This window comes from Primulina huaijiensis, chromosome 14, assembly GCF_012295235.1.
Source record: "Primulina huaijiensis isolate GDHJ02 chromosome 14, ASM1229523v2, whole genome shotgun sequence".
Taxonomy (NCBI): Eukaryota; Viridiplantae; Streptophyta; class Magnoliopsida; order Lamiales; family Gesneriaceae; genus Primulina; species Primulina huaijiensis.
This window is the reverse complement of record NC_133319.1, coordinates 1,662,448-1,687,737: the sequence shown is the minus strand read 5'-3', so window position 1 is coordinate 1,687,737 and position 25,290 is coordinate 1,662,448. Positions and strand designations below refer to the sequence as shown.

Below are 25,290 nucleotides of genomic sequence, written 5' to 3'. Positions count from 1 at the left end.
TATCGGTAGGGTTGATCCGTCTCACAGATAAAGATTCGTGAGACCGTCTCATAAGAAACTTACTGAACAAATTATGAACATCTACGAGCACTTTCTTTAATATAAAATATAATAATATTTGAAGCTTTATTTTTATTTTCTCAACATTCTATTTATTTACGAATGTGATATTTAAATATAATTTGATTTTTTTGTTCAAACTTTTGGGTATGTTTATTTATTTAATTAATAATAATAAAAAAAGGAATGCAATAAACTATTTTGTATAAATCAATCAATCAATTTGTAATAAATAAACACGTTACAGTTACACTTGCGTTTGTGGTGGCTAATTGTAGGAAAAAGCAATTTCAAATAAAAAATCAATAATAGCCATATAAATATTTTTAATATTATAATATTAATATATAAGGAATCTAAAATAACATGAAATAAAAGCAGATCCAACAAAGACAAAAACTTGTGTGAGGAGGTCTTACGGGTCGTATTTGTGAGACGTATCTCTTATTTGGGTCATCCATGAAAAAATATTATTTTTTATGCTAAGAGTATTATTTATATTGTGAATACGAATAAGATTGACCCGTCTCACAGATTAAGATCCGTGATACCAACTCATCGACAAATTTGGCTCCTCCATCTCCCTCGGTTCCACCACCTTCTCTCAGCCGAGCTCTCTCTCTTTCTCATCCCCCGTAATCATAGCACACAATTCCCCACACCGATCCTCGGAACGTTAATCATACCCTGAATCTTGGTCTAGGGTTAAGAAATTTCTTCCCCGGTTGCCGTTTTTCGATTAAGAATATTGGAACGTAGAGCAAGATGAGCGCGGATCTGGCAGCTGCGAGAACTCATGGAAATCTGGACGAACAGATTGCTCAGCTTATGCAGTGCAAGCCTTTGTCTGAGCCCGAGGTTTGCTTTTATCCCTTTTCATTTGTTAAATTTTCTATTTTGTTTTCATCTTCGTCTTTTACAGATCTGCTGCGTGTTGTAGACTTGGATATGTTGAGAGGTGGAGGATTTTTGGCTCTTTGTTCTGCACGTTTTGTTGTTGAATATATTATTCGATTTTCAGATTTTGGATTTCGATTGTTTCATGAAGGTTCTTCTTTTTAATGTATTTTTTTTTATATGTTAAGTGATAGAAGTCCATAGACATTCGATTAATTTTCAATCTTTTGTCAAGAGGTTTCTCGATTAGACATTGGGATTTTCTGGGAATGACTGAAGGATGCATTGGAATCTTATTCTGAAGTTATATTTACCTGAGAAACAATGAGAAAATCTTTCAAATTTGGATTTTGTTTTAGTTACCTGTGGCAATTGGAGATGGTTCCTCAACATAATTTAAATATGCCAGAAAATTCAGATGGATTATGAAAGTGAAATTGGTGTGGAGTTTTGCATTTGATAACTTCTGTGTTGTAGTGATCCGCAGGAAGTTAGAAATTTGTTGCAACTATATTTGGCCTTCCATGCATTCCTCTAAGTGGTCGATTTTTAGAAATTGACCTGCTTCTAGTGTGATTTAAACATAAAGGCATAGCAGTGGCTTTATGCTTGATTTAGCTAATTAGTAGGCCATGTAGTTTGATATCTTCTTTTATCGTTTCTCAAATTGTTGTTCCCATTATATACATTCATCACATGAAACAGGGTGCAGAATATGAGGGTACCTCATTTTTTAATTTCAGGTTAGGACCTTATGTGAGAAGGCAAAAGAGATACTAATGTCGGAAAGCAACGTCCAGGTATTGCACCTTTTCCCATTACTATCTATATTAGTTTTGGTTATTGTTGAAACTTGAAATAGTCTTATTAGCCTGGAAGATAACAGTTTACTTTTTTTTATTCATGATAAACGAATTGGAAGACCAAAGCCTCATATGTTGTCGCTAGTTTTTGGTGTGATGTACTCAGGTTGAACTATCCGAAGATGTACCTGATTTGTATGAATCGGAACTTGACATTCACCACCTATTTGACACAAGTTGTTTCTGTACTGTATTCCATGGCTTTGTGCCATTCATTATATGGAGGGAATTGGTTGAACAGTAGTTCATCCTATTACTCCATATTTTTATAATTGAACCAAACTTCTCTGAAAAGAGATTCTGTAAACAAACTAGGTTAGTTTTACGGTATGTTTGGTGTTTTAAGGTCTCTGAGGGGAAAAAATTTATAATTGAAGTGTTGATCATTTTTCCGAGTCTACCTTGTTATCATCTTAATCATATATAAATATTGGATACTGATCTCGCAAGAATGTCTTCTGAATGTGTTGTTTGAGCTGTATTATTTAAAAGTTTTGGCTCTTTCTGATGTTTTCTGAGCTAATCATGTTGTTTGATCAAGCATTTCTGTGGTGTTTCATCGTATAGTCCTAATTAACATGCGTATGGACACTCACCCGAGTTTCAATGACTCGTGTTCACTTGTCAGTGGATACTGTGTTGATTTATTTGTCGATCTATGCAGCCTGTTAAAAGCCCTGTGACAATTTGTGGTGATATTCATGGACAATTTCATGATCTTGCTGAACTTTTCCGAATCGGGGGGAAGGTATTGTGGTTTATGACACTGACCTTTTCTTTATCCTTTTGTCTTGAGCTGGTTGACTTGATCTTTTAAAGAAATATCAAATTACTTGAGTGTAACTTGGAGATATCTTTTATATGATAACTTGAATTGAAAAGTAAAAAAAAGTTTGTCACCCTGGGGGCTGGGGATAGTATATTGATTTTCTTTTTAAAATGAAAGATATATTCATTGGTATTTTGTTTATATGTGTCTCTATAGATGTTCTTCTTACAGATTTCTGTTGCTGATCATGTTTCACATGTGCTGTATAACTGCCCTTGATGATTCTGTTTGTGATACCTGCGCTCGACTACATATTTTTATCTAGTAGGTCACCATCAAAGACAGTGAGTGTTAACAAATTAGATCAATCGTCGTTATAATTATTAAAAAAATTACAATTACAGTAAGCGGCTTCACATTTTCATTATTGGGCACAGTAAGTCTTATTCTTGACATGATATCAAAACCTAGACCCACCGTTATGTGATGAACTTCTCTTATGGGCCACCCGCTAATATCTTGTAAACTCCACGCTCTAGTTGTTCATTACTAATCATGAAGAGGTGTGTTAGATGATATTGACTGGATTAAGCCATTGGGAGTTGTATATATAGACTTGGACAATCTTCTCCACTTAAGCTAACTTTTGGGGTGGAGATAGGCCCAAGTTCTAATTTTAACAGGTATAAGTAGGTTTTTCTATGCGGGGTTTGTGGTTGACTATGCTTGTAATGTCTTGTAAACTTCACGCTCCAGTTGTTCATTACTAATCATGAAGGGGCGTGTTAGATGATATCGACTGGATTAAGCCATTGGGAGTTGTATATATAGACTTGGACAATCTTCTCCACTTAAGCTAACTTTTGGGGTGGAGATAGGCCAAGTCCTAAACTTAACAGGTATACGTGGGTTTTTCTATGCGGGGTTTGTGGTTGAGTATGCTTGTTATTGGTAACATGCCTGTACTGTCATTTTATCTGGATTAGGTTGGTTCCTTTTACTCTCCTTTCTCCGTGAGTTAGCCTGAGATGTGGGTGGGGTGTGTGTTGTTCTTGATATGATGCTATGAACTTGTTGAGGTTATTATTCTCAACATCTTCTACTTTATACCTGAATTAATTATCTGTATAGGTGCATTTTGAGTATCTAATATGCTTTAATCTACTCGTTGACAGTGCCCAGACACAAATTATCTGTTTATGGGAGATTATGTTGATCGGGGCTACTATTCGGTTGAAACTGTAACTGTAAGTACTAGCTAAAAAATGACTATACATTATAAACAGACAATATTGGTTACCGAGTTTTCCTTCCATTTTGTTTTGGAACAGAAGTATCGAAACGTGAAAGACATTTGTCTGCTTGTTTCCTGCAGCTTTTAGTAGCACTGAAAGTGCGCTATCCTCATCGGATCACAATTCTCAGAGGAAATCATGAAAGTAGACAGGTATTAATTTACATTACTAATTCATGATATTTCTTTGTTCACTTTTATCTGAATGGTTTTGTTGTGTATGACCTGTTTCTGATTAATTGAAATTAACTATAACATTCCTCTTAGCTCTGCTTATACTAAAAACCGAGACAATTCATTGCAGGATTGCTATTTTGTGTGGGGATAAATGTGGGGTGGTATTGCTATTTTACCATCCTCTCCTTATTTTTTCTGTTACTTCTACTGTCGAGATACATCCGGACTTTGTGACATGCATGCTAAATAATTTAATTGAAAATCTTTTGTATTTAAGTTGACGGTGTTTTTTGCCCCAAGTCTTGGTATATTGAATCTAATTGGCATCTTGTTGTTTTTTATACTATTAAACTTTTTTGCTTTGAATGATAGATTAAACAATTATGTATTTATGTTGCAGATAACTCAAGTCTATGGGTTTTATGATGAATGCCTGCGAAAGTGAGTTCATTCTTTGCTTCAAGCTATGTTCGAAGTTTTGTATCTCGTACTACAGTACTCGTGTTTAATAGTCTAAGGATTTGGGGAAAATGTTTGCACGTAGGATTGAGATGGTCCGGTTGTTACAGTAATATCCTTTTGCATGCATGCTCACAGCTGAAATTTAACGTTACATAGTGTTCAGTGAGTTGTTTTTTGAGTAGTTAAAAGACCCTTTAATTTTATTGTATAAAAAAACAGTTGTAGATGCAATTGTTTTTAAATTTGTCATTTATTAATATTTTCACCAGATTGTGTATTCTTAGGTAACTGAAGCAGGTGCCAGGTTATGAAGGAGACAAATAGAGATTTCTAAGTTTAAAGATTTGCTGGCATTAGTTTGTGTGTATTTATTATGTTGTCACGTGCTTACATGTTCATTTGAATGCTTTGAATAGGTTTAAGAAAAATTGATTTTTGGAAGAGAAAATTGGTAAAGCTTTAAGATAAATAAGATTAAGCATGGGGAGATTGAGAAATGACACAATAGGGCTAACGGATAAAGCTCTTGAATGAGTGAGTGCTTCAGAGCGTTCTGCGATCCCTTCCAGCAGCATATCGAGTTTCATGAGAACTTTACAAACTTGACCTGTCTGTTTGACAGGTTTCATCTCATTTGGAATCTTAGTTTGTGGATTATAGAAATGAAGAAAAAGTATTTAAATGACCAATTGTTTTATCATGTATACCTGCTTTTCGTATTATTTTCCTCATTTTTCATCCCATATCTATGCAAAATATTGATATTTTCATTTGGATTATAGATATGGGAATGCTAACGTATGGAAGACATTCACGGATTTGTTTGACTATTTCCCTCTGACTGCCTTGGTGAGTAAATTTACTTCTCTTTTCGCGCCTTTTATTTTTCCGACCTGTTTATTGTAATATATGTGAAAATCTAGCCCCAAGTCTTGCAGTTATTTTCTCCTTGTTTGGTATACACCTGAGTGAATGAAAGTGAACAAAATTGTAGTTATTGTGTGCAGCTAGTGGTTTTTAGGCCCTTGTTATGCTTTTTATTTTTTATTTTTGGTTGTATCAATGCGTGGGCATTCAAATCGATTTGTAATCTCTGGTTAGGTTGAATCAGAAATATTTTGTCTGCATGGTGGATTATCTCCCTCTATCGAAACCCTTGATAATATAAGAAACTTTGATCGTGTTCAAGAAGTACCACATGAAGGTCCAATGTGTGATCTGTTGTGGTCTGATCCTGATGATCGTTGTGGTTGGGGCATCTCCCCTCGTGGTGCTGGATACACTTTTGGCCAGGTAAATTTCAATCATCTAACAACTAACCAAATATTCTTGCTTTCATTTCTCCAATTATTATATTAATCATGTATTATATTCTTACAGGACATATCAGAGCAATTCAATCACACCAATAATTTGAAGCTTATTGCTAGAGCTCATCAGCTAGTTATGGAAGGATATAACTGGGCCCATGTAACCAATACAATCCATAATTCATGAACACGTATTTTTTAATTACCTTTCTGAGGACTGGATACTTGTTATGAATTAATCTTGAACCCCTATCACAGGAACAAAAGGTCGTCACTATTTTTAGTGCTCCAAATTATTGTTATCGCTGCGGAAATATGGCTTCCATTTTGGAAGTTGATGATAACAGGGAGCACACATTTATCCAGGTTTCACTCTTTGCCCGTCTTTTCATTTTTTACGTCTGTTAAGTTCGTTGTCAAGTGCTGTGATATTTTTTCAAGAATCTGTGGCGTCCATGTATTGTCAATTGTGATTCAAGCATCTTACTTTCTGTTTTGGTGCCTGTTAGTGATATTTATTACTTAGTTGATATCAACTCAATTTGTGTTGAATTTATTTCAGTTCGAGCCAGCTCCAAGGAGAGGAGAACCTGACGTAACTCGAAGAACACCGGATTATTTCTTGTGAGGATGAAGTTATTACTGACACTGATGTTCCCATGAATCGATCATTTTGTGGTGCTTCGATGTCTCCTCTGGCAAGATTCGAGCTTCAAGTTTGATGAGGTGGTGTGAGTGCAAATAAGCATTTGAAACATGAAAGTCCCTCTGTCCAGTTATATTCTAACGTAGAAAGTGTGGGAAACTTTGTTCTGGATGGTCATTTGTACTTTGGTTTTGTGATTTTCCAATGCTCTGTTTCTGCCCCTTATACACAAAATAATAATTTTATTTTCTATATTTCTGTCTTTTTTTTGTTTAAATGACTGACATGCAGTGGACTGTTTTGTAGAAGTAGTGAAGTTCTTGATTAATTTCATATTTTTATGTTCTAATTTGTGAGCTGCGCTATAATGAAGGATAATTCCCAAAAAGGCCTCAGAGCTTTGTGGATGCTACCCAAATTTTCCGCAACTGCTATGTGTTAATGGTTTCAAAATGTGAACCGTATTTTTGGAGTTCTCCGAATTGGGGAAAAACACAAAATAGCACACTGTTGAGATGTGTTGTTTGCGGAGTCTTCCAGATTCATAAACATTGAAGTAAAACCAGAGGTTAACTGTTCATGTATTTACCCGGGAATCAGAGTAAGTACTTTTTTTCCCAATTAAGAGATACTAGCAGGATGTGTTATTTTATATAATGAAAATAAATAAATTGGGTAAAACTTATTAAAGAATAAAAGTTTGAACCTACCAAGAAAGATTTATTACTACTGAAAGCTAATTCTTGGTCACAAATATGACTGTTACAAAATATGAGCTAGAAATCTTCATAAACTACTAAATCTTGATCTTCGGAGCAAGAGAATTTGCAGCTTCCTTGGAGTTTGATTTGATAACCCTGCAAGATTTCATGTGCACATGAAGCTTTTCCGGCTTGAATGGCTTCCCGCATTGTCTGCCATTTGTTTTTGTGAATACGTTACCATTAAGTAGTGTATGAAATCCTACAATCACAATCAAAGTTATAATAAAACCGATGTCCCACTCGTGAATTATAAGTTATGCAATTACTAGAACAGATTAGTGATCGAAACATGACAAAGTTGATATATAGTTTAAAATTTTTGAATTATATTACCAGCCGTGAAGTATAATTTTTAGCAAGCCGGTAAGTATTACGCGATGTGTCCGTATAATAATTTGTATATTTTAAAAGTCTTTGTAATAAAAAAAATAAATTTGTGTAAGATTGTTAATCTTAGTACTATCCTTCTCCGAGGATTGAATTCAACATAAAATGCCCTTGAATTTTTAAAAATAGTTTTTTTTTTAAAAAAAAATTGTTTTTATGGTAGTTCCATAAAGTACATATTTTATGTAAGTGTATATAAAGTTCATTAGCCGAAACTATTTCCACTAGTACTCTATGATTTAACACCACCAAATTTCCACCAACCATATATTGAATCAGCTTTGTAATTCAAATGATTCTTTGTCAAACCCAAACCGTTTTTAAAATGGAAAAAAATATAATTTTTTTAAAAATACAAAGTTTTTCAAGTATGCATTTATTTGCACATCTCAACTAAATTTCTGGGCTAGCGTTGGCCTATATTTTCCAATATAATCAGGTGATTTGAAAAGAAAGTTGTTAATTAGCAATTTACTTAGAAGAACTCAAATGAAGAAAGTACTTACGAGCAATTTGGGCAATTAATGGGCATCAAATTAGCAGCACAAGGCATCCATTTATCTTTGAATTCAATCTTGTTCTTTGTTGAATCCATCGCCGCATCGCAACTCTTCCTATATATAATCCAAAAATTATTAATAAACAATCACTCAAACTATCAAATCTTTGAACCAAAAAGAATAATAATAATAACAACCAAAATATATCAAGTAGCCTAACAATTGCTAATTACATATCAAGAGTAAAACCATGATTTTAATTAAAAACATAAAATGAATCAAGTAATAATGTCTGCAGAAGTTAAATATAAAAAGTTTTGATTTTTTTTTTCCGGATAAATGGTTCGACTTGAAGTACCTGCCGCTCCATTGGGATTGAGTCAATTTAGGAGTGCCAAAGATCCTATGAGAACCTCCAAGCTTATCCCTTTTGCATATTTGCGATGAATCAACATCTCTTTGATCACTAACACACACATTCATAAAAGGGTACTTGTGTTGCTTATTGATCATCACCACTGCCGAGTCATTAGTACTCAAAGCACCGCAAGTCATCAAGTTTCGAAATATATTTGATGCACCAGTAGAGTAGCTCTTGCTTCTCGTAAAACGAGGCTCGGAAGGAGAGTTGGATGAATCAGCAGTTGTGGTACTAATCTTCTCACTGATCTTAACTCTATTGCTTCTGCTCTTGTCTTTCTTGTTGATCTTGAGCTTGGATTCGTAGGAAGTCCACGAAGTCTCGATTTTTTCAGGTTTTTTATCTTGTTTATTGTGTACTGCTGTGTCTGAATTCTTCTCCATTTCAAGTTTTGAAGATTCATCTGTCAATGTGGATGTCTCGGAGCCAAAGACCTTGGATTCTTCTTCGATTTCGGATGAGGATTTTCTTGGGACGTGTAACGAAGTTTCAGATGAATGGCTTTGGATCTCATCTGCTTTTTGATCTTTTGCTGGTTGCTTATCTTTTTGCATTTCAGAATTTTTCAAAGCGCATGCAAAGTCTGTGTCACAGTATCACGAAAGAAACAACTCAGATAGCGGAATAAACATCGTAGCTTTGGGTAGTGTTTTGCCTTTTTTTCAATTCGAAAATTTTAAACTACTCGTTTCATGCCAGAATCTAAAATTAATTTACCTCTGTTGATAATAGTGGAGGAAATCTCTGATCCTTTGACAACATATTCATTGTCTGAGATTGGAGTAATAAGATCATCATCAAATAAATCTTGCCACACATAGCCGGTCTTATATCTCCTATCAAAAATTTTAAAAAAGAATAATTTCCCCTTAGAATTTTGAATTTGATCAAGAAAATAATCGCTGAAGAGAAAAGCTGGCCCATTCAAATGACAAGAACTTGAGACAAAAGTACGAAGTACATTTATAGCACACTACGTAGAGTATATACCTCTTGTATGACCAAGAAAATGATTCAGGCATGTCTTTTCCGCGCAAATCTCCCAGCCATCTCTTAACATCTAATACATACAAATACGCACATATCAGGTACAAGCATATTCATTTCGATATTTTCGAACAGATACACTCAAGTTAATCAAAATCATGGCATCATTAACACACTAACCTCGCAACCGAACCCCATTTCTTGAGAGATGGAGGATTCGAATGAGGTGAGGATGTTCAATACGACCCTTCCTACTAAGAAAGTAGACCACATTGAGCCGCCTCACTTCTGCCCCGGTCACTTGTGTCTCCATTAATCTTCTGTCAAAGAAGAAATCAGTCACATGTCACATATTAAGGATACAACCCTCTATCTTTTCAGGCCAAAGAAATTCAAAAAAAAAATCTCTTTTTTCAAATAAAAGAAGTTCCTAAGACAGAATCCTTGGTTCTGTGCCGGCCTGCAATGACAAAAAGCAAAAGGGTGGTCGAAATAGAGACGTTTCTAGTGTATTTTAACGATTAAAAAAATCAGTGCAACATGCATGGATTTTTGCAGGCCTCATGAAAACAAACATACTTCTGTATTGGTAATAGAAAAACATGGAAACAAGAAAATTCTCACGCAGATCGAAATGATCATTGGACAAAGAGAGTAGTGTTAGTCATTTAATCGCAAATGTGATTTAATTTTATATATTATGATTTAGATTAGATCTGTAACAAAGCTATAAAAAGGGGAAACTTGGTCTCGTTCAACAAGTTGTCTGATTTCCCGCGATATTGTTATGCATTTTTGGCAGCTTTTGACTCTCTCTTTTGCCCAGATTAAAGAAACTTTCTTCTTGCATGCATTATTTTACAATGATCCACTTTTATTCAATTATAAGGATATAAAAACTGGAATAAAATATTAATTTCTTGTTGTATGCTAGCATATATAAAAGTTCATGTTTTTGAATAGCTTGCGCTTTTTTATGGTAAATATACCATTCATAATTGTGAGATGTTTTTTTAAAAAAAAATTAGTGGATATATCTTTCCATATATAACGAAGAGCGGGAAGTAATTGCAAATGGAGAAAGTTTCGGGGAGAAGAATATTGAAATAGATTATTGTAATAATATGTACATTGATTCGATTTTATCATTGAATATATTTACCAAATTTTTAGTGAATATCATTTTTTATGTCAAAAATATTATTTGTGATCATAATCATAAATCAAATCATAATCCAATCCGAGAAACTCAAAAAAAAAAACCTACTCTTATTTATTTAACACGTAGGTGACTCTGCATTTTTTTAATTATTCAATTTTTGAGCACCGGAAACATTGTATATTTTTTTAAAATTTTTCTTAGGTATTATTCATCACATGACATAATAATAAAAATAGGTGGAGCACATATGTCTGTTGTTGTAGCGATTTGTATTTTTGTTTATTGTTTTAAGTAAATTGTCCTTTTTGCCATACTTTGTAGATTTTTATTTTTTTATTCTGTTAAAAATTTGCGTTTTGTTTATTATAACAGCAAATTAATTTATGTAAACTGAAAAAAAGAAAGTATCTATGAGACGGGTCAACCCTATCGATATTCACAATAAAAAGTAATACTCTTAGCATAAAAAATAATATTTTTTCATGGATAACTCAAATAAGATATCTGTATCACAAAATATGATCCGTGAGACCGTCTCACACAAGTTTTTGCAAAAAAAAAAACATAAAATTAAACCATAACATGAAGAGGTGACAATTTGCATGCATGCATATTGATTTGCCTGACCTTTTCATTATTCTTTTGTTTTGTAAAGCGCTTTCTTCCATTAATTCAAAGCTTCTTACTTTCTCCTTCTTTCGCAGCAGCTCTATGTCTCCTAGTTACAACATGAAACGTCTGAAACTCTAGCTTGCCTACTGAGTCGGAGGCAGGTTCCGGATCGGAGCTAGCGAGACCAAAACGAGAGACAGATCCAAAAATTAAAGGAAGATCATTAATAATGAAACCTGTCATAACTAGAAAAAAATATTTTAAGAATTTCGAGGAAGAAGATGGATTAAAACGTACGAGTAGAGGGGGTTATATTTATGGGATTATTTTATTTTTATTGAACTTAAAAGAAAAAAGATTGATGATAACAGAGAATCATTTCGGAAAAGAATAAGGAATTATAGAAGGTGAGCTATATTATGCAAAATCCGTAATATATAATATATAGATACACATATATGATCTGTCGGAATATATAATTTGTTTAGGTTAATGTTTTGTTTGGGACTAATTCTTTGCGCGAAAAGGTTATTTTTCATATATATATATAGTGGATCGAAGTTGCTTGTGTAATATAATATATAAATTATATATATTTGCATGTGAACAATATATTCCAATTTTTAAAATATTTAATTAATTTCGTTATGTAAAACATTTTTTAAATGCTCTTAGATTATATTTTTCTTTTGAAGGAAACTCAATATATTTCAAAAATAATTTATATAAACTAGTATACAATAATATCAACTAATTTTTAATTAATTTGATGCGTACGTACAATCCTTATTATTAATTTTAAGATAAAAAATTATCATATTTAGATAAATATTTTAACTTTACAAGACGTAACTGTAGGTAACTAATTCATATAAAATAAATTTAATGATTTTATTTCTTCAATCTATATAACTTAACCTAATTTATACGAAAAAAAAATTAAATAAATATATAAAACATATATATTTTTTGAAAAAATACCAAGTATTTAAAATTTATTCGAGAATTAATCCCTTTCATCACCCATCCAACTATCTTTCCCTTTAGGTCCAGTAGGCCCTTCCTCACCCAACACTTCATCAGGGAGACTCCTCACAAGCCTATCAAACAACCTCTTAAGTTTCCCTGGCAAAACCTTCTCAACTTTCTTCAGTTCGACATCAATGCTATAGCTAATCTTTGGCCCCCATTCTCTTGCATAGTTCAACCATGGAGGCTCGACGAAAATCGATCCTAAATACTCCGCGTTTACGACGACAAACTTTGCCCCAACGTCCATCAAAAACTTGCTCTTAGCACTGTCATTTCTTATCCCTATATTGCCACTTCCTTGTAATACGAGCCCTGGCTTCTGATACGAAGCGTGCCCACTCAACGACGAATAGGCCACCGGTCTGTTCCCATTCTCGAACTCCAACTGGGAGGTGTCGAGCCAAATCCCTCCACTATGTCGAGCATAGTATACGCTCTTTAGCTCACCATTCAAGTTGCTGATTCTCAGTGTGACATGTTCCCAGTCACCAACATGTTGGCCGATTTTTCCTAAGGAAATGTTGAAGAACGCGACTTTCGCCTTCGCGGGGCCGTTGAAAGGGTAAAACAGCCAAATTGCTATGTCCGTATATGTTCCACCAAACATTGGTTTCACATGCAAATAAGCACATGCTTCTGCTAAATCACCTTTTTTGACTCTCTCTTTTGTTGCATTGTCCGAAGGAAGATCGAGCCAGTAAGCACCGTCGTTTCCGCCACCCTGTGGAAGATTCGAACCTGTTTTATCGATTGAAAGGGGCTTCGATTCTTCTCCTTTCGTGTACAACAACGCTCCGTTTTCGAAGAACCATGTCACAGAGCAAGGGAAGTACTGTTCGTCAGGGTGAAAATATATATGGGGAGAGTAAGCTTCAACCAATGCCTTAATCTGATCTGCATTAGGCATTGCATTTCTACTTCCGTTAGCATTCTTTAAACAGGCTAAATATTCAGAATCAACACCATCCTTTTGAGCTACAAATGTGCCCGTCAGGATTCCCATGGCCTCAACTCCCCTAACTCTCGGCCTCGGGCTATAAACATTAAAACCCGTCCCAGACGACCAAATCAACTCCCCGTTTTCAAAAACATCCGTGAAATCGACGTGTACACACCGGACCTTATCAAGAGCCGGTTTCTCTGGCGAATTCGTGACAACATGTCCAATTACTTTATACCCTTCTGGAGGGATTGGAAGCCATATATATCCAACACCATCCTGCTTGATTTTTAAAGATTCACTACTCCAAACAAGAGAATAATCAATTGGCGGCTTTAGTAATCCCCTTGAAGGATCATTAGTCACGTCTTTCGCTGCAAGAATCCATCCGTTTAACGACTTGTTGTTCGGTTGGCTGTAGCAACCAAGTGTAAAGAATCCATCCGGTACCGTAGAAGGTTCAAAAAAAGTCGCACCAAGATCATCCAGTCCGCCCTCGTGTGTTGTCCAAACTTTGGTGAATGTTGAAACTTGGCATATTTCTAGCCCTCCCAGATCAATGGTTCCCCGCGCAAAATCTCCACCTAAACCGTAGTAAAACATGAAAGAGTTAATCCAACACTAGTTAACATTATATTTTCAGTTGAGGAGTGGAAATTGTAATGATCATCACCTGGAGGCCAGGAGGGTAGCTGAGAAGGAAGCTGGAACGAGGTTTCGATAGGAAGAGCCTTCTTCTTTTTCTTGAAAAGATCGCAAATCTTAGACGAAGCATTTAGTCGATTCCCCATCGTTGAAATGGCTAAGTACATTTACTATATGAAGAATATATATTGTTTGAATAAACTAAACCATGAAGGAAAGAATTAGGTATATTCTTGTAGGAAGAGACAAAAACCAATGGCCAATCAAGATTTACATTTCGTGCAAGTCTGTGTATTTTTTGAAAGCACGTTTTTCTCCCTGCAGTGTTCAACTTTTCTTTTACGTCAAGTTCTATAACAATAATCTAACTTTTATGTTCAACTTTGATTTTGTCACAAATTTTTTAACTCTCAATTTAAATTGGAGGAGTTTTTGTCTGCCCTGTCAATATATGTCATTTTGTGGATGATCATTGGTATAAATTAACATGAATGTGGAAGTTACGTCTCCTTTTCAAGTTAATGTTAAATTTATTATTTCGACGACTTTTTGGAGTCGTGATGCGATTTACGTCCACACATAATTCTTCTTTTCTTATTCAGAAACGGGCTGGGCTTACGTTAGCAGGTACAATAAACTAGAACCAGGCCTTGGCTGACAAGCCCATGCACTTTACTGGGCCGGACTTAGGCAGTTCTGGCCCGTCTCATAAACCGGTTCGATTGACATGTCTTGAAGTTGGTATTTATTATTATTAATTTGCTCAATTTATCGGAATCATTTAATTTGTGAAACTTAATCTTAGGTTATATTTTCATAATAATTGATAATTGTTATTCAATAATTACCAAGTTTCAATTTAACGAATCAGATCATATTATTTATACAAAAAACATTTTAGCAAATTATTTGATATTATGATAAGTCGCCTGTGGAAACAAAAGCCGGGCAGGCCTTGTGAGTCAACGTGTGCCAAATCTCACGTTGGAATAAAATTATATTTATTTAATTAATGATGAGTAACAGATTCGTTCTCTGTTATAAGATACTAAAAGTTCCATTAGAAAGACTTCAAAAAATAATATTATAATTAATTACAAGTCGAAATCATCGGTAAAGAACACAATTGGCGACAGCTCGTGTCAAGAATATGATGTTCCCTTAGCCATATATATTCAAAAAAAACTCATGTGAGACGGTCACGTGTTAATTTTGTGAGATAAATATTCGACTTGATCCAATTCATGAAAAAAAAAATATTATTTTTTATGATAGAAATATTACTTTTCACTTTAAATATGAATCGGGTTGACTTGTATCACGGAAAAATATCCGTGAAACCGTGAGATCTACTTGTATATATTTATATTATTATGATTTTTAGGAGCTTAAAACAATCATCTATCCAATATCGCGCCTGCTGCCGGCCAAATATTTATTTAGGAAATTTTAGAAAACTTTGCGAGAAAATTTAAATTATATTTCAAAATAATGAAATGTAAATCAGTGGATTCTTTGTCATTGTAAAGAGTTGGTGTTTGGGATATAATTAGAAAATAAAAATAATCCCATAGACTCCAAATCACAAGCAAACAAAGGAGGAGTAATTAAGTTGTAACTCTTGCTTTGTCGTGTTCAAATTCACCCCCTTGATTTTAAAGCTACGCTGTTTTTACATTTGATGATTCAAAACAACACCTATTGATTAAATCAAATTTACTCAAGTCATACTTTCAATATTTAAGATAAGTATATTGCCCTTATTTTAAACTCATAATTCCACAATCAAATATGGGGAAAAAACCAAATTGAAACAGTTAATTTTCAATTTGATTTCAAATTTGGAATTTGGAAACGAATGATAATCCAGGCTTCAAATTAAATCCGAAAATCAATAAAAATCCATAAACTTTATATAAATTTTTTACGAAAAACAATATTTCTATGAGATCGTCTTATATATCAATTTTGTGAGATAGATATTTTGTTTCAAATCCCAAATCAATTCCTATAGTATTTTTGAAATGCTCTTTGTATAAATATATCATATACCCAAGAGTATAAAAAATACAATTAAATTTTTTAACATTAAATAATAATAAAATCATAAAAAATCTAAAAAACTAGTGGACAAATGAAACTTTTAAAAGAAAAAAATTTATATATATAAGCAAGCACTTGTGGTTTCAATTGAACCAATAATAATGGCTCACACAATCTTCTCCTACTTGATATGTGCGTCAGTGTTGACTCTTCCTCAAATCTCAGCCGTTGGAAATTATCCACTCAACGTCTGGCCCAAGCCCACCACATTCCAGTGGACCCAACCGCAGGCTATCTTACTCTCTCCCGATTTCACTATCTCCGCGCCCGCCCACCGCTACCTCGGGCCCGCCGTCCAGCGCTACCTCCGCCAGGTCTTGACGGAGCACCACGGCCCTCTCGTCACCCCACTCCTCAACTTGACTTCTTCGCCGCCGCTGAAGGCCCTCGTCATCGCGATTTCTGACCCTTCCGCCACCTTGACCCACGGCGTCAACGAGTCATACACACTCACCATCCCGTCAACTGGAGACGACGCCGTGCTGAAGGCGGGAACAGCATGGGGAGCAATGCGTGGACTGGAGTCGTTCTCCCAGCTCGTGTTCTCGAATCCTTCGAGAGTTGCGTGCGGGCTGTACATTTCCGACACGCCGCTGTTCGTGCACAGGGGAGTGATGCTCGACACGTCGAGGAACTACTATGGCGTGGAGGATTTGCTGAGGCTGATTCGGGCTTTGAGTATGAATAAGTTAAATGTATTCCATTGGCATATCACGGACTCCCACTCGTTCCCGATCGTGGTGCCGTCGGAGCCGGAGCTGGCGGCGAAAGGTGCGTATGGCGAGGAGATGACGTACACGGCGGCGGATGTGAAGACTGTGGTGGAGTATGGTATGAATTATGGAGTTCGAGTTGTGCCGGAAATCGATATGCCTGGTAAGAAAAGAACAACCTTTGTCTCAAACTAATTTCTCTATTTTAAAAAAAAAATCAAAAATTTTACCTTTCCCCCTTAAAATACATTATCCACTGCCAAATGCATAGAATCATCCGTTTAGTACATTAATAATTATTTGTAATATCCGATCTTCGAAATGTGTATTTATGTTTCATCATGCTCATTAAACATAGGTTTATTCGTCACATTAAATTAGTAGGATTCTGCCAAGTGTTGTAAAATTTTAATTATTTGGATTTGCACTTTTGCAGCACACACGGGATCTTGGGCTGAAGCCTACCCTGAAATCGTTGCTTGTGCAAACAAGTTCTGGTGGCCTGCTGAAGCTGTTTGGGATGATCGTTTCGCAGCTGAGCCAGGAACTGGCCAACTGAATCCCTTGAATCCTAAGACATATGAAGTTGTCAAGAATGTTGTCCATGATGTTGTTGCGATGTTTCCCGATCAACTTTATCATGCAGGAGCTGATGAAATCACTCCGAACTGCTGGAAAATCGATCCTTTAGTGCAGTCTTTCCTTGCTAAAAATGGAACCTTGAGTCAGATTCTTGAAATGTTTATTAATTCCACTTTACCCTACATCATTGCTCTGAATCGAACAGTGGTCTATTGGGAGGATGTTTTATTGGACGCTAATGTCAAAGTGAACCCTTCTTTGCTTCCACCCGAAAACATTATTCTACAATCGTGGAATAATGGACCAAACAACACAAAAAGAATTGTCGATTCTGGTTATCGTGCTATTGTTTCATCTTCAGATTTTTATTACTTGGATTGTGGGCATGGAGACTTTTTGGGGAACAATAGTCAGTATGATCTGCCGCCTGGTACTGATCAAGGTAAAGGCGGATCATGGTGTGGACCATTTAAAACATGGCAAACCATATACAACTATGATATAACTTACGGATTGACTGAGGCGGAGTCAAAGCTGGTGATAGGAGGGGAAGTGGCATTATGGTCAGAGCAAGCAGATCCGACTGTTATGGATCCACGGATTTGGCCTCGAGCTTCGGCGATGGCTGAAGCTTTATGGTCGGGGAACCGAGATGAGACAGGAAACAAAAGATCTGTAGAGGCTACGGATAGGTTGAATGAGTGGAGATACAGGATGGTAACCCGGGGAATTGGTGCGGAACCAATCCAGCCACTATGGTGTATCAAGAATCCAGGCATGTGTAACACTGTTCATCCGATGTAGATACTCTTCAAGAATTTAGTTTTCTTTATTTATCTGACCATTGTTCTCAGTACTTGTCTGGTTTGAACATGAGGATTTGGTGTAATTGAGATATTTGTATCAAGAACGTTGAAATTTGATTTTACTGATGCTAATATTTTAAGGTTATCGTTTGCAAGCATGCATATGATTAGTTGTCTAGGATGTAAAGGTTTTCTCTTTGATGCTTTATCTTATTATTATTATAAAGTACATAAATTGGCTAATTTCGCAAGACAATTACTCTAAGCATCCCCTCTGAAAAAAAACCCGTCGAAGATGTGCAGTCCAGCCAGCCGATGTGCATCGAATTGAATAAATCCGAGGTCGTATGCAAAGAAAAAATATCAGTGAATTTTGATTAGACATAAACCAAGTTATTCAAGCTTAGCCTCGGAAATATCGATGTTTTTGGGGCATAATTGAGTTTGAGGTTGGAAAATTTAAAGATTAAAATCCGGTTCCATCTTTCCAAGATTTATTGCAAAATAAATAAGTAAAAAAATTATAACATAATAATATTTTTTTAAAAAATACCACAACTTGAGTTCCAGGGATTTAATGAGTAAACAATAAAAATAAATAAATATTTGTTCTGGGGTTCGATCTAGAAATGAAACCACAGCTCGGTCGTGGTCGAACTGTAGCCAAGCTTTGCCATCAACAGTGGGTGAATCAGTGAATGTTCTAGAACAATGTTAGCCATAAAAATTCACACGAAGGAACCCAAATCGGTGGCCTTTTCTAAGTTACTTCCACAGTACTAGTGTTGTGGTAATCGTCCCAATGCTACAATATTAACAAACACCATGTTCTACTTTGTTAAAGCCGGCAAGAAACGTGTTTGTCGAGTGAAACTCAAGTCAACAATTCATGCGACATTTGTATGATAGAATAGATAAATCTCCATATTCTTAAGAAGCTATCCTATTTTTGTAGATTTGTGTGTAGCTCGATGATGTAGTTTCTTTGATAAAATATGTGCGTGAAACAACTAATTGATTCCCATATCTGTTTTTTCTTTTTCTTTTATCAAAAAATGAATATTTTAAGGAACATGCATGGAGTAGGTTTATGTTTAATTCTGCAAGTAATGCAGCACAGCTGCATTAACTTGAAAACATTAACCATTTCTCGTGTCCTAAAGTGCTCTATATACTCTGACTTTCGGATCATTAACACACTTTCTTGCACTCAATCACATAACTAAACTATTTTTTTCACGAAATCCCCAGATCTTTGCCTATAAAGCAGCTGATTTTGGCACCTCGTTTTTCAGAACTCCTCGCATTAACCATGGCACCATCTTCGATACAGATAGTTCCTTCCATAGCCGCAGCTTTCTTGATCATGTTGTATATTCTACTTCCATCTTCCGAAGCTACAATTTCGTGCAGCGACGTGATCAAGGACATCCAGCCCTGTATCAACTACTTGAAGAGTGGCAGCGGACTGCCACCGGCCCCTTGCTGTGCTGGTGTGTCGAATCTTGCTTCAACTGCCACAACCTCAGCAGATAAGCAGACTGCTTGTACTTGTCTTAAGAATGCCTCCAAGAACATTAACCTGAAACCCGAGCTTGCTAAATCCCTTCCAGGGAATTGCGGGATTTCGTTGCCATTTCCTGTTTCGCCCAATGTTGATTGCACCAAGTAATGAATGACCTTCCACGTTTTCCATTCGCCTCTTATATGCAAATCTTTTCTTGATTTCTTTTTTGAAACAACTAATAAAGTAAGATTATATATATATCTTCTTTTTTTGCAGGGTTGTTTAAATTTTATATGCTGGATTCATGAAGGAAGATAAAAAGTATTACAAGCTTGAATCTTTAACTGTTCCCTGTTTTTGGTTATGCTAGTTCGTGTGGAATAAATGTATGTTTCTTCTCTTCTCTGGAGATGAAATCTGAGGACTTGTGCGTGATATTTCACTGCTTTAAGTTTCAAGAATCTAATAAATCTCAGTCGAGAAAAATAAATTTGTGCTCTTGTACAGCACAATTTAGACAATATTAACTTGCATGACCAATTCAATTCAAATATTAAAACTGCCCAATGATAAATACAATAAATTAATTAGACAAAAAATTTAGGAATGTTTGGAATTGATTTGGGTATTTCGGGAAGATATATAAAAGCATTTTTCGAGGAAATGAATTGGCGACGAATGTCTTTATTTTTTCAAAAATATTTTTTTGGCTTTAAATATAATGCTAGGCAAGAAGCTGAAACATCATTTACCAATTTCAATTGTTTTTGGAGTATTTTTAAAATTTAAGGACATAATTTAATGGATGAGATAAAAATCGAAGTGCACACATTTTTTATTAAACGAAGTAATCGACCAAACTACATTAATTCGTTCGTTTCGACAACTTAATTTCAGTCTTTAAATATCATTTTGTTAGATTATTTCAATTTTAATTTGCTTTTTTTTTTCTTTTGTAAAATCAAATAAACCAAACAAATTGCATAAATCGCACCTATAAACTTTTTACTCAAAAATATTTTTTGAATATTTCAATTTGATTAGTAAGATGGTTTCCATCCATGTTAAAACAAAAACCCCCAGCCCCTCAAACTATCATACCATCACCAAATATTCCACAGTGAAAAAAGAAGCCCAAAAAATAACAAGGGGACGAATAAAAGGAGCGAAGAATTAAAATGGAAAATGAAAATAAATCACTTCGACCATATTTTCAACTGCATGAAGAGGTAAGTTGATGCAATAAAGCATATCAGTTCTGTTATATATTCGAGCTTAACACTATCTACCACACTGCCAATGGATACTGTGTTTGCATGGCCTGCACTAGGCCTTTGATCCAAAAAGTTACAACAATATATAATATACATATAGGAATAAGATATGACCCTACTGTTGCTGCGCTTTAACTGATTTACCAGATCTCATCTTGTTGGACTATACCTCAAATGTTTCTCATAAAAATCTATCAGCTGCAGAAGAGAAAACAATGCAAGTTATATGATTGAATGATTCAAAGTCTGTAAGGGAAAGATTCCCGCATTAGCATTGATGATTCAGGTCACAAACAGTGGAGGAGCAACATTGCCTGGTGGCCCAATTTTTTTTTAAAAATTTTTTTATGTATTAATTTTTGATAAATTTGGACTAATTTGATATTAACTCGGGTAGCTCAATTTAAAACATTAAAAGATTAAGAGTTTAAAATCCTAGTCCGGATGACCCAATTTTCCTGGCCCGCCCGCCACTGGTCACAAAGGGGCGGACTTGAGATCTTGGTTAGAATGAAACACAACTTTCATGGTCCAAGAACACAAAGTAAACAACTAATAAGATTATGAAGCTTACCAAGAGGGGATTGTTAGCTTTCAAAAATTTGTTATCCACAGTAACTTTAGATCCATCGGACCTTCATGCAGCATGGCAATAGTGGATCATAGACAAGCAAAAGAATTATGAGTAGACATTAATCGAAGACTCAATATGTTCAGAACTGCATAAATTGTAATAAGAACATCAGAAAGCACCCGAAGGGAAGTTACAGAATTTAAGGTTCAGTTTCGCTGCTTGACTTGATTTGGTCAGGCCTTCGTATTTCAAAGTCCAGCTCAAGTTTTGGGATGAAATTTTCCAATCTATTATAATTTTTCCACCCTTCAGTCAATTTGTCGTTCGAAAAATCAAATATGCTGTTTAAACTCAATTATTAAAAAAGTATAGATTTAATTCTCTCCACCTTTTCCAAACCATCATTTCACTAAATCACTTTTCCACGCTTTCGTTAAACATCACTTCGTTATGTCAACAGCTTGTGTCAAAATATTTTCTTTAAATAGTATTTCAAAAATTGTGACAAATGTCACGTACAGAAACTTTTTGATGCCTCGACCAATTCGTTTGTCTTGATTTTTTTTCTTTTTGAAGAATTTGTCTTGATATTTCAGAATACTGTTTTATTCTATAGTTTGCTATGTAAATCAATGTATCTGTAATTTAGCATAGAGGAAACCATAAGACAACGGAGCAAGAAAATTTCAGAGAAATATCCATTCAGGGGTGTTGCTGAAATGATTAACGTGACTTACAACGTACTATAAACTCCACTCCTTTAAGTTCTAACCATCAAGATTTAAGAGCAGTGGTAAGAGTCCAGGAAGTAAACTATACCTAGGGGAAAAATGTCTATAAAGTCGCATTATTATTCCAGGTGCAAACCCCATCAAAAGCCAATAAGGTACAAGTTATTAATATTTTGTGTCAAGAACATAGCCCGTTTTCCTACCAAAACCGGGTCAGATTCTTCTCTGATGACTTCCTTTTCAGGTCATTCACTCAGAAGCTCACAAAATTGAGTGCTACGACATCTTCCCATAATTTATGGGGAATTTTCCATGCTAGACCCGGCAAAAGATCATTTCGACCTACATGATTAATTTATTAGTAATGATCCTACTGAAACCATCGATTTAGCATAGAAAGGACCTAATTTATGTCAATCACGCCAGCTTCGTGTTCAAATGAAAATTGTTGTCAAAGCATGCGCTAGTGGAAATAAAAGACGGCCAGGTGCCAAACAAGGCATGCAATACTTTACAAAACCACGATTCTAGGGCATGATTAATTCTGATATAGACAAATCAGGCAGTTTTCGAGGCACTTGCAGACAAATAAAAACAATTGCGGATCAAGGAAATAGTTCAACACACTTCAAAGGTCTAACGACAAATAAATTGCTATCTGACAATCTTATTCTTCCAATTTGGCGCATCCTCTTTTAAAACACACTCACTTTCATGGGAGCTTCAATTATCAACGTTTCATATATTCGTCAGATAAAGATGAACTGAGAAAACTAGGAGTTCGATCACATACCTCGTTGCCTCAAAAGCTACCAAGACTTCTTGGATGTTGTTTGATATGGAAGCTTTGTAGCTTATGGGTTTGAGAATCTGAGTGATGGAGCACGTTGTTTTGGAATCAGAATACTTATTCTGGCAATTTGTATAACTTCCCAGGAAATCTGAATGTTGAACAACCACAGGTTCTATTGCAGCACATGTTGTTACTGCGTTCTGTGCACCATCCATGGAGTATGATTTTAGATCTTGCTTGAACCTCTTGACTGAACCAGATTTCCTCTTTTTTGCCCCAGTGCAACGACCTGATTGGTAAATGTCCACAGCATCAGCTTTATTCGATCCAGTTGGCAGCATATTTCCCCTTTTTGGTTGGCCTTCCTCAGGAATAATAGCGATCCTATTAGAATCTTCCATGCTGATTGCCATTGCTCCCTTCAATTCACAAAGCTTCAAATCCAACTCATTTAGCTCCTTTTCTTCTTCCCTCTCAACAGAAACTATACTCGCAAAATTCTCATTTATCCCCTTGGACACTTCAATGCTGTTTCCACCACTTACATCTGTCTCTCCACTATTATGTATACTGCTAAAGTCATTCAGCCTGGGGAAGGAAATAGGGTCCTCAGTAATCCTGACAACATGAGAAGGCACGTCATAAGTGGCGGCTGCAGGGGATTGCTGCTGCTTTGGAAACTTCTGCTTCGGAAGATGCTGCTTTTTTTTAATCTGAGCATGAGTAATGCCAGTTTGACGCTTCCTCTTGCGTGTTGCCCTACTTTTTCCAGTTTTCAAACTTGAAATACAACAAAACCACAAAGAATCCGAAATAAATATAAACTGATATGGCAAATCAGCAATCATAATGTGCTTAAATGGCACTATAATAATTAGTTTACAAGCTGATCAAAGCGCTCATTAGCACAAAATGGTACAAGATACAGCAAGAACTGAAGAAGATGAAAACCTTTCTTCAAATGCATCAATAATATCTGAACATTGTAACAAATTATCCAGAGGCTCCCAAGTATTTGCTGCCTCCGACCAGCCTCGCCTTCCCAATAACACATTGAATATCAATTAGCAACACATTATATACAGGTCATTGACACGCAAAAAAAACCCACCCACTTATATTAATTTGACGAAATGAAAATCCCATTATCACAACATGTAGATTCGTCATGAAAATTACTCACCATTTAATGAGATACTGAACTTAACCCTTCATTTTGCCGCATTCCAAATCAGCCCCAACATTAACAGAAAACCCAAAATCAAGCGCAATAACTTTCAGCAAAATAATCGATAACATCTAAATGTAATATCCAAAAATTTCACCTTTCGGACGCGCTTTCTGCGTACGCTCTCAATCTCATAGTATCCCTCAGCAAGCTTCACCCTGTCGCCCTCCACCTCCTCCGTATCCACCTCTGCAATACAAAAGTTTTCCGACGGCTCGTACTCTTTCTCAGCTCCCGAATCCTCATCGTCTCCTTGTCTCTCTTCAAAAGCTTCTTCAGCAGGTTCGAATTTCTCGCTCCCCTCTCCACTATGGAGACCCTCTTTCTCCTTCACCCCCTCAGTCGCGTCGCTGACGTCGGTTGGGGTGGGAGGTGAGAGTAGGTAAGGGGATTGTACAGGGTCAGCGCTGCTGCTGCTTTTTTTCCCTCCTTTCATTTTCTCTCTCTAGACTACATAATACAGCACGAGTGTGGTCTGATTTCTGAAACTGTGGATTATATAATATTTTATCTGTTATTTGATTAATTATCATAATTATCTTACATTAAATTTTATCTGATTTTCGAAATTCATTTTAAAATATCGTAATGAAACGGAATCCCCTAATGCTCAGTGCTGATCTAATAATTTTTAGGCTTGAGTCTGATTTTAAAAAAAATTCATAAATTAAAACGTGTATTCATATTTTTTTTTGATTAATATGTCTCTTGTGAGATGATCTCATGGATTTTTATCTATGATACGGGTTAACTTTACTAATATTCACAATAAAAAGTAATAATATTAACATAAAAAGTAATATTTTTTCATAGATGACTCAAATAAGATATTCGATCTACGAAATTGATCCATAAAACCGTCTCATAAAAATTTTTGTGTTTTTAGACTCATAACAACTTTTTGAATTAAATCACTATTTTAATCTCGGTGCTTATCCTAACAACTTTTACATCTTAGTATTTTTTTAAAAAAACCCCTTAAATCATGACTGCATTCATTTTTTTTAGACTCATAATAATTTTTTGAATTAAATGACTATGTTAAAGACAA

General features: G+C 35.3%; 6 protein-coding genes across 10 annotated transcripts; 3 read left to right on the top strand and 3 right to left on the bottom strand.

The window, feature by feature from the left end:
• Positions 1 to 609: 609 nt before the first annotated feature.
• On the top strand, positions 610 to 6,827 carry LOC140956973 (serine/threonine-protein phosphatase PP2A-2 catalytic subunit-like). The gene is made up of 11 exons (XM_073413988.1): positions 610 to 918; positions 1,701 to 1,757; positions 2,485 to 2,568; positions 3,765 to 3,836; positions 3,965 to 4,036; positions 4,461 to 4,501; positions 5,305 to 5,371; positions 5,624 to 5,815; positions 5,903 to 5,992; positions 6,091 to 6,198; positions 6,395 to 6,827. Exons 1-11 carry the CDS (start codon positions 826 to 828, stop codon positions 6,458 to 6,460), a joined length of 942 nt encoding a protein of 313 aa, XP_073270089.1. The 5' UTR covers positions 610 to 825; the 3' UTR covers positions 6,461 to 6,827.
• A 96-nt stretch (positions 6,828 to 6,923) lies between these two features.
• LOC140956972 (protein SOSEKI 1-like) lies at positions 6,924 to 10,214 on the bottom strand. Of its 4 annotated transcripts, none has more exons than XM_073413985.1 (7): positions 10,162 to 10,214; positions 9,718 to 9,857; positions 9,541 to 9,610; positions 9,268 to 9,386; positions 8,488 to 9,133; positions 8,136 to 8,243; positions 6,924 to 7,392 (listed from the first exon to the last, which is right to left on the bottom strand). In XM_073413985.1, exons 2-7 carry the CDS (start codon positions 9,848 to 9,850, stop codon positions 7,275 to 7,277), a joined length of 1,194 nt encoding a protein of 397 aa, XP_073270086.1. In that variant the 5' UTR covers positions 9,851 to 9,857; positions 10,162 to 10,214; the 3' UTR covers positions 6,924 to 7,274. The 4 variants fall into 4 exon arrangements, with proteins under 4 accessions (XP_073270086.1, XP_073270085.1, XP_073270087.1 ...); XM_073413984.1 differs by having other exon boundaries at positions 10,117 to 10,191; XM_073413986.1 differs by having other exon boundaries at positions 9,718 to 9,854; positions 10,117 to 10,168.
• Positions 10,215 to 12,205: 1,991 nt separating this feature from the next.
• LOC140956798 (hypothetical protein At1g04090) lies at positions 12,206 to 14,216 on the bottom strand. The gene is made up of 2 exons (XM_073413670.1): positions 13,957 to 14,216; positions 12,206 to 13,867 (listed from the first exon to the last, which is right to left on the bottom strand). The coding sequence occupies exons 1-2, from the start codon at positions 14,093 to 14,095 to the stop codon at positions 12,318 to 12,320; spliced, it is 1,689 nt and encodes a 562-aa protein (XP_073269771.1). The 5' UTR covers positions 14,096 to 14,216; the 3' UTR covers positions 12,206 to 12,317.
• Positions 14,217 to 16,120: 1,904 nt separating this feature from the next.
• On the top strand, positions 16,121 to 18,296 carry LOC140958087 (beta-hexosaminidase 2). Its single transcript, XM_073415484.1, has 2 exons — positions 16,121 to 16,907; positions 17,181 to 18,296. Exons 1-2 carry the CDS (start codon positions 16,133 to 16,135, stop codon positions 18,128 to 18,130), a joined length of 1,725 nt encoding a protein of 574 aa, XP_073271585.1. The 5' UTR covers positions 16,121 to 16,132; the 3' UTR covers positions 18,131 to 18,296.
• Positions 18,297 to 19,413: 1,117 nt separating this feature from the next.
• On the top strand, positions 19,414 to 20,160 carry LOC140957580 (non-specific lipid-transfer protein 8). The gene is made up of 2 exons (XM_073414895.1): positions 19,414 to 19,800; positions 19,916 to 20,160. Exons 1-2 carry the CDS (start codon positions 19,445 to 19,447, stop codon positions 19,923 to 19,925), a joined length of 366 nt encoding a protein of 121 aa, XP_073270996.1. The 5' UTR covers positions 19,414 to 19,444; the 3' UTR covers positions 19,926 to 20,160.
• A 652-nt stretch (positions 20,161 to 20,812) lies between these two features.
• On the bottom strand, positions 20,813 to 24,721 carry LOC140957024 (chromo domain protein LHP1-like). 2 transcript variants are annotated; one of them, XR_012171572.1, is made up of 6 exons: positions 24,337 to 24,721; positions 24,195 to 24,220; positions 23,963 to 24,049; positions 23,012 to 23,791; positions 21,488 to 22,560; positions 20,813 to 21,111 (listed from the first exon to the last, which is right to left on the bottom strand). XR_012171572.1 is itself a non-coding variant. In XM_073414067.1 (6 exons), the coding sequence occupies exons 4-6, from the start codon at positions 23,422 to 23,424 to the stop codon at positions 21,064 to 21,066; spliced, it is 522 nt and encodes a 173-aa protein (XP_073270168.1). In that variant the 5' UTR covers positions 23,425 to 23,791; positions 23,963 to 24,049; positions 24,195 to 24,220; positions 24,337 to 24,721; the 3' UTR covers positions 20,813 to 21,063. The 2 variants fall into 2 exon arrangements, 1 of the variants encoding a protein (XP_073270168.1); XM_073414067.1 differs by having other exon boundaries at positions 21,488 to 21,548.
• Between the last annotated feature and the right edge of the window lie 569 nt (positions 24,722 to 25,290).

What these genes read in the sequence shown, in the direction of transcription:
- LOC140956798 (XM_073413670.1), bottom strand. Translation starts at nt 14,095, where the DNA reads ATGTACTTAGCCATTTCAACGATGGGGAATCGACTAAATGCTTCGTCT. An exon ending in GCTACCCTCCTGGCCTCCAG is followed by an intron (nt 13,868 to 13,956) that starts GTGATGATCATT and finishes ACTACGGTTTAG; the next exon opens with GTGGAGATTTTGCGCGGGGA.
- LOC140957024 (XM_073414067.1), bottom strand. Translation starts at nt 23,424, where the DNA reads ATGGCAATCAGCATGGAAGATTCTAATAGGATCGCTATTATTCCTGAG. An exon ending in GTAGCTTTTGAGGCAACGAG is followed by an intron (nt 21,549 to 23,011) that starts GTATGTGATCGA and finishes TGCTGCATGAAG; the next exon opens with GTCCGATGGATCTAAAGTTA. An exon ending in AAGCTAACAATCCCCTCTTG is followed by an intron (nt 21,112 to 21,487) that starts GTAAGCTTCATA and finishes TCTCTTCTGCAG; the next exon opens with CTGATAGATTTTTATGAGAA.
- LOC140956973 (XM_073413988.1), top strand. Translation starts at nt 826, where the DNA reads ATGAGCGCGGATCTGGCAGCTGCGAGAACTCATGGAAATCTGGACGAA. An exon ending in AGCCTTTGTCTGAGCCCGAG is followed by an intron (nt 919 to 1,700) that starts GTTTGCTTTTAT and finishes TTTTAATTTCAG; the next exon opens with GTTAGGACCTTATGTGAGAA. An exon ending in CTGGATACACTTTTGGCCAG is followed by an intron (nt 5,816 to 5,902) that starts GTAAATTTCAAT and finishes ATATTCTTACAG; the next exon opens with GACATATCAGAGCAATTCAA.
- LOC140958087 (XM_073415484.1), top strand. Translation starts at nt 16,133, where the DNA reads ATGGCTCACACAATCTTCTCCTACTTGATATGTGCGTCAGTGTTGACT. An exon ending in GCCGGAAATCGATATGCCTG is followed by an intron (nt 16,908 to 17,180) that starts GTAAGAAAAGAA and finishes GCACTTTTGCAG; the next exon opens with CACACACGGGATCTTGGGCT.
- LOC140957580 (XM_073414895.1), top strand. Translation starts at nt 19,445, where the DNA reads ATGGCACCATCTTCGATACAGATAGTTCCTTCCATAGCCGCAGCTTTC.
- LOC140956972 (XM_073413985.1), bottom strand. Translation starts at nt 9,850, where the DNA reads ATGGAGACACAAGTGACCGGGGCAGAAGTGAGGCGGCTCAATGTGGTC. An exon ending in TTTTCTTGGTCATACAAGAG is followed by an intron (nt 9,387 to 9,540) that starts GTATATACTCTA and finishes AATTTTTGATAG; the next exon opens with GAGATATAAGACCGGCTATG. An exon ending in CAATCCCAATGGAGCGGCAG is followed by an intron (nt 8,244 to 8,487) that starts GTACTTCAAGTC and finishes GATTATATATAG; the next exon opens with GAAGAGTTGCGATGCGGCGA.